Here is a 7,662-nt window from a genome sequence, read left to right on the forward strand (position 1 = left end):
AACTCGGGTCGGTTAGCCACATGTACACTTCATGAGACTATTTTTAAAGCAGTTACCTTGGCAGATTTCGTTTTCATCCGTTCTAATGCTTTTTATGAATACTTCCATCGACGAAGTGTATCTGTGAGAGTAAAAATAAAGACTGTTTTAGAATTCGATAGAATAGTGAAATCGTTAATGCGTTAAATATTTAAATCGGAAATCTACACGCTTAGACATTTCTGATATTCCTTAGTCTAAGACAAAATTTGTTTCGTATTTCGTTAATGCCTCTTTAGCAAGAATTATTCTTTATCTGGGTAAAATTTCCGCACAGCCCCATACTACATTATGTATTCAGTTCCTGGATAGAGAAAACAATGACAAAACAATACATTGCCATTGGGAAAACAGATTTGTTTTACAATAGTATGGGGCTGTGCGAAAATTTTACCTTTAACTGTTTTACAATTTTCAAGTCGATTTGAATTTTTTGTTCGCAAAGCAAAGAATGTTCATGTTTACCCAGCTGCTGGTGGACTGTGGCATGTTACAATCAATGGCTTAATGTGCCTTAGAACTGTTCTCTGCTTATTTTCTATCGTTCCCTTGATACGAGTGTGGCATCGGTGCTTTTCGAGAGCTTCTTCGAAACTTTTCCTCTGTTGATTTGGAACTCTCCTATCTTCCCCAAGTGCGCCATATTAGAACTTAAGAATTGAACCTATACACTCTCACCGTGTGTTCTGTTTTCCATGTCAGTTGACGGTTTTCATAGCCCCTCAGCCACTTCAGACGCTAAGCTTAATAAGCTTACGAGTTTCCTTGGCCTTTTTACCTTACGGGTGATACAGTTCAGACCACGAGGATTCGTAAAATGGAAATTAGTTGAAAAGGTTTCCGCACGTGCAAATTCATCCTTGCAAATATTAAAAACTTTGAAAACGAGGTTGGTGTAAGTTTGGTGTACATTCATCAAGGCTATTGTAGACTAATCGCCAGATAAAAAAAAAATCTAGAAAAAGCAATCAACAACGCCCAAATATTTTTTTAAAGTGATTTCTTCAGAGGTTGAGTAAAGAGAAAATAATCTTAAAACAATAGCTTTGCGACATTGTAGAGAATCACTCTCAAAAGACTTCAGGTACATTTAGAAAGGAGGCATCTGAAATTCATCGCTCCGCGGTTGTATTTGCGAGCTCGGAAAGATGGAACAGAAAAAAACGGATAAAAACGGAACTAAGGTACGAAACGCCATCTTTTAAACAAACTCAGTGAAAGAGATGCAGATTACTGAGACTCTTGTGAGTGGCCTGTGTGTCAAGGAGGGGAGGAAATAGGACGCGTTACACCGGATTGACCCGCTTACCTGGAAAGCAGCACTGGAGGAACCTCAGGGTATCATCATTTTCGCCATCGTGCCTCGCCTACACAGAAGCCCAATCTATGAGTTTTAACTGAAAGGGTATTTATCATACAGCGGGCAGCACTTATTGGCAAGATTAAGCGAGTCCTGTGTTTTGATTAGCCACCAGATAACCGCCCCACTCGGATTTCCCGATTTGATCCCACGCAAGGAAAAATATTGCCTGGAGTGGAATTACAAAGTTCGTAGCTTTTAGACAATGTCGGCAATAGAGTCAGAAAATGCGACAAAAGACAGTCAAAACGAAAAAAATGAGGCTTTTTAAGAGCCAGAGCGGGCATGAGGTGCAGAAGTATCAAGATGTTTGCTTTACTTACTAGAACATATTAGATTAGATTCATTATTAGACTAAATTTGCGAAACTAGAAAAATTCAACGCTAACACAATCAGTATAAAGACTTTAATTTTATAAAAATATATTAATAGGAAAAAAAACACCAAATAACAACATTTTGATTTCTAACCAACTAAATTGATATACTACACTGAACAGTTCAAAAGCTTCATGAGGTATATGCATGCTGATGTTAGGGTGGAAAGGGTAAAAGAATTAGGCCCCATCATTCTATGTGAAAAGTGTTACAATCTTTATTACACCCATTTTGAAATCACTGGTGGTCCCTGTAATCTGATTGGTTCTAATTGATGCGATTTATTCACGAATCGCACCATTTGTTGCTTTAAGTCGCATCTTTTTTCCAGCCAATGAGGTGGCTACACTTAAAACAAAACAACCAATCAGATTTCAAGTTTGTTTTAAGTAAGCGATCAAATTGCAGGAAAATTGAAGACAAAGAGTATCATGTGGCAAATTTTGCAACTTTTGTTTCCAAAACTCTTACTTTTTCCCCCCCAAAAATGGATGAATTAAATTTCAGACCGGCTCAGTACTGCATCAATAAAATATTTGAACTTACCAAGTCCTGTATTTGGGTGATTTCAAAATGGATGTAATAAAGCGGTAATTGAACCTCGTGTCGTACAATTTTAGTCTGAAATCATACTTGTGATTTCAAATTGAACTCGCGCTGCGCGCTCGTTTGATTTTGAAATCACGCGTATGATTTCAACCTAAATTGCACTCCAATCAGTTCAATTACCATAATGAATCAAACAGTTCATTGAACACTTCACACTCTAACATTAGTGGCCATATCTTTCATACCCTTTTATATACATTTTCTCTTGTATTGACAAAGAGAATTTGTTTCGCTATCCAAGCTTCTTAGGTTGGAGATCGTTTCCCTTGTTCTAATGGTCTTAATGTATGATTAAGTTTTACTGTAAGGAGGAATTAGATGCTGGCCATTCTTAAGAATTTAATTGGTCAAATGAATTCCCTTCAATCAAAAATCCTTAAGTATTGTACAACAGTATGGGTTATGCAAATCTGAAACTGAAAATTTCTATGATGTAAGCTGCTACATCGAAACATTGAATCAATTAAAATTGCGTATTTCTTTTTCTTAACATTTGCTAAAATTACGTCATTATTATGTAGACCCTTAATTTCACAATTTCCTTGTAACAAAAAGTGTTAATAAAACGTTAACTTTTTTTATTCACTATCTAGTGTAATAAATTCACTTAAACCAAGGTAACCACCTCAACACTAAGGGCACTTGTATCAACTTTTAGCTGCTTTAGACACGGAGAACTTTTGTGAGTTTTAAGAGAAGCCGCCTTATCAAAAGATTTACCACAATTGTCACACATGAAAGAGTTCTGACCTTCCTTTCTTTTCTTACATCTATGTTTTTTAAAGTAGAATTCCCATCTGTACCACTTACCACAATCGTTGCAATGAAAACGTTTCTCTAGGTGACATTTTTTATGCCTCTGCAGTTGACTTATATCAGCAAAAGACTTTGTGCACTCAGAGCAGTTGTGAGGTTTGCTTTCAGCGTGGATCCACATGTGTCTATTACAATGTCCTTTATCCTTAAACTTCTTCTCACAAAAATCGCACTTAAAGCATTTTTCATCCCTGTGGGTTTTCCTGTGCATCCTTAAATTGTCCTCATTTTCAAACACGTCACCACACTTGCCACATGTGTGTGTTTTCAAGTGGCTTACGAGAAGACTCTCCTTCTTGAACTGCTTGTTACAAATATGACAATTAATTTTCTGTTTTTCATTATTCAGCGAAATCTGAGTCCCTACAACTTTTGGTTGTTTAGAACACTTGTTACTGAAATCCTTCTTGTTAGGGAGAAATGATGGTTTGTCAGCTGATGATTGTCCAAAAAATTCTTCACCCTTAAAGGTCTTTTCAGAAAACTGCCTTTTCTTCACTTTGATTTTAGGGTGTGACGAGTGATGAGACAACTTTAGACCAACCTGATTTGAGTTGTTCCATGTGCTACAAACATCACATTTAAAATACTTCACACCAGTGCTTGACACATTTGCATGACTGGAATCTGATACTAGTCCAAAGTTTTCACCAGCATCAGATTGCTGTACAGGTTCAGTAAGTCGGATCGTAGTTTCAACACCAGCCAAGTCAATGAAAACCTTTTTACACTGACTACAGCTGTAGCTTTTCCCAGAGCTAGATATCTCATTCTTGTGCACTACAGCATAGTGTTTATAAGCACATTTTTTGCTTTTGAATTCCTTATCACAAATTGAGCATTGATATAACTTCTCACCAGTATGTGTACTAATGTGATCTCTTAGTGTTGACCATTGAGAAAATCGTCGTTCGCAGTGAGGACAACTGTAAGGCTTTTCACCACTATGTATTCTTATATGAAAGAGAAGTGATGCTTTGGTGCGGAACTCTTTATCACAGTGAGAGCATTTGTGAGGCTTCTCACCAGTATGAAGTCTTCTGTGTTCCACAAGATGTGATTTATACAATGTCTTGTAGTCACATGATGAACATTTGTGAGGCTTCAACCCGTCATGCCATTTTTGATGTACTTTCCATGAATTACACCAACGGAAGCTCTTGTCACACTGGTTACAAACGTATGGCCTCTCATCACTATGCACTCGAAGGTGCGTCTTCAATTTAAAAGCAGTGTAGAAACTCTTATCACACATCGTACACTTGTGAGGCTTCTTGTTGCCATGTATTGCTTCATGTTGCTTAAGGGTCCAAGAATGTTGAAAAGTCTTGTCACAGAAAGAACAGCTGAAAGGCCTTTCCTCAGTGTGTGTAATTAAATGTTGTTTTTGCTTTGCTTGCGATGCAAATCTCTTGTCACAGGAAGGACATTCAAAAAGCCTTTCACTTGAAGCATTCATGTTTGAAAACCCTGTTTAAAGAATAGATCACTAATTAAAACCTACAAGTCAATTTTATTTTTTATTTAGAATTCTTTCTCCAGGGATAGTAAAATTACAGATTTAGATAAAAATTTTTCTCACAAAACATGAACCATGTAACCCCTAAGTGTGAGTAGTATCTTGTTTCTTCCTGCAATATGATCCGTTAATCACACATTAAGGTCACAAGAGCAAAGGAAATGATCACTAACTAAAGATACTCTTGAGTGTTAAACAAATTCCCCTTGACAGTACCTTACAAGCAAACTGATGCAAGAGTGTAAAGGGCAAAATAATAAACATTTTTTCTCAGAGAAAAGTAACACAAAGATAATAAAAAGTCATTGGAAAAAACATACATCTTGAAACTGCCACAACCATTACACCTGAGAGGCATGAACGACAAGAACCATCAGTGTAGAATGCAGACTGCAGACTGGGCGTAAAAGGCAGACTGAGGGAAGAATGCAGATTGAAGACTGCAAACCAGGGTAACATAGACATGTGTAACATGCAAGAGTTTTTTTTCTAGCTGGGCAGGTTGAGATGGGACACTTTGTGCACCTAATGTTTTCATTTTTGTAACAGAAAAAGACCATAACTTTCAAACGGACAAAAATATTGCATTACTTCACCCTTAAGAGAAAGCATTGTGTGACAAGACCAAATGGCAGTTGCAAAAGAGACTATGGTTACTACTGTTCCTCTAACAGAGAGAAAATCAAAATTATTCGTCTAAAGTTAGTTGCCACAAAACTATAATTACAATTAATTTTACCACAAAAAGCAAACTGAAACTCTGTTGTATCTGCAATAGACCCGAACCAAAGATATATTGCAATCTCGAATAAGTGAAAGTACACTGAACAAGAGAAAAGGATAACATTTCAAAGAGGGCTCCTTTGTTGGTTGTTGCCAATCTGAACTTTACCCTCTGAGTGTGAAATACATGATAAAATGCATGTTGTTTACAAGGAATTAACACGCAATTATGTTCAGTCCAAGATGACACATTTTAACTTAAAAATGAAACAAAAAGGTTTATGCGAACCTTTGATATGTGGATAAATCTTGACCTCAATCGAAGAGGCTCTCACAAAGGCCACAAACCATTACACTTATCAAATGAGCCAAAAATTTCTGGTTAATGTCAATCTTTGTGTACAGCCCCCTGATTACACAACATTATTTGCATGACAACAATACCCAAATGCTGAGATGGCGCAAGATATCCAAATGCTGTGATATGATTGGTGCGAGACACATACCCTAATGACGCAATCTGACTGGTGCAAGATACATACCCTAATGCTGAAATCTGATTGGTGTGAGATACATACGCAAATGCAGCGATCTGATTGGTGTGAGCAACATACCACTCTACACGCTGACATAGCGTTGAGTTTTCTTTTAATTAAAAAAATAACTCAAAATTGCAGACTCGGTTCTTTAGTTGAAATTTATGAACATTTCTGGTTTCTCTAAATGATTAGACTTAAAAGGAACTTAACACTTCTCCTTGCTACTAATTTGTTTCAATTTAAGGAAGACTCTGCCATTTTTCCAGTGAATAAAGACATGTCACAACAAAACTAAATTTCTTTGGCAGCCCTTGTCGACCAACAAGAAGCCCGACATAGGTTAAGTTGACCATGGTAGTTACATATTTACCTCCGGTCAATACACTGAAGTGAAACACCGAGCGGAATAAGATAGGCAAACACCTTAGGATAATGTTTGGAGGTTTTAATTAGATCCTAATCTCGCACCCACAAATATGCATTAAATTTAAAGAATTTGCGCGCCTAACTTCGCAGCGCAAAACAAAGGTATGAGAAACAGGTTGTTATTATCCAAGTAATAAAAATTGCTGATGTGTGATGAAAGTCTATCGCTACTACTTTCAAGGCCGAACAAAGTATACACGAGCTACATATTTGTTTTAGCTATCTAGTGTTGCTCAGCAGAACTGTTTATTCCTTAACAAAGAAAATGTATTTAACTGGCTGTGAACTGTGTATTCAAACACTTACGTTTCTAATCAATCTTACCTTAAAACACTAATTCAACGTCAAAACCATCTGAGGAAGTGAAGTTCGAAACATCAATCGCCGTAACGGTTATTGCCAACCCCTCACGACATACGCGGCCTCGGTCCCAACTGACTCTTGAAGTTTTCCCGTGGATGCGGGTTGTTTTAAAACGGAGTTCGCATTTTACCCCTGATATGCAGTCTTCAGTCAGCATTTCACCCTCAGTCTGCATTTTACCCCCGGTCTGAAAACTACAGTCTGCGTTCTACATTGACCACGATGAGACCGAGTTGCTTTATAGAGTGTTTGTATGAACCACGATAAACTATTCTCAAAAATCGAGGTAGATCTCTTTTCATGATAGTTCTTTTCTTCCAGTAAAGCTTGGATAGCCTCTTTTATTTACTATGTACAACTAATCGTATTGGTTAAGGTTTACTTGTTTGTATGAAAGTTCAATCAACCTTAGACATCCAGTCCGTACTCCACGGTTCTGACCGCAATTGAGCTTATATCACGTAAACCGAGCGATCAAATCACAATTAAATTTGATTTTTGTTTGCTTGTATAAATAATGTTATGTAGACCAGGAGAAATATTTCTGCCACTGAGTTTCCGAAGCTGCAATCAGAATGTTGTTCTCACGCGACTGTCTTCATTAGGCTCTGATTCTATACCTTGTGACTCGATACATTAACTTGAGAAGGGTTATTTTCTACATTTAAATATAATAGTAAGTTATTCAAAAGTATGAATTACCTACCTTGGCTTGGATAAATTCCAGTGATTTGTCACAGACTATAAAACTTTCCAAATGAAGGTTCAAATTGGTCAAAAGGACGCTTCCAAGGTAAATGTACGAGCCTTGCACGCCCTGCTCCGTTTAATTGCAATTAGCGTGGGGGATTTGAGCCCACGATAAAGCTGTACGAGACAAACATTTTGCG

At 37.2% G+C, this 7,662-nt stretch overlaps 1 protein-coding gene across 1 annotated transcript; it reads right to left on the minus strand.

The window, feature by feature from the left end:
- Positions 1–1,792: 1,792 nt before the first annotated feature.
- LOC113670525 (uncharacterized) lies at positions 1,793–7,606 on the minus strand. Its single transcript, XM_027186683.2, has 2 exons — positions 7,479–7,606; positions 1,793–4,672 (listed from the first exon to the last, which is right to left on the minus strand). The coding sequence occupies exon 2, from the start codon at positions 4,659–4,661 to the stop codon at positions 2,994–2,996; it is 1,668 nt and encodes a 555-aa protein (XP_027042484.2). The 5' UTR covers positions 4,662–4,672; positions 7,479–7,606; the 3' UTR covers positions 1,793–2,993.
- Positions 7,607–7,662: the final 56 nt, after the last annotated feature.

Source organism: Pocillopora damicornis, chromosome 10 (assembly GCF_964200805.1).
Source record: "Pocillopora damicornis chromosome 10, jaPocDami1.2, whole genome shotgun sequence".
NCBI classification, from domain to species: domain Eukaryota; kingdom Metazoa; phylum Cnidaria; class Anthozoa; order Scleractinia; family Pocilloporidae; genus Pocillopora; species Pocillopora damicornis.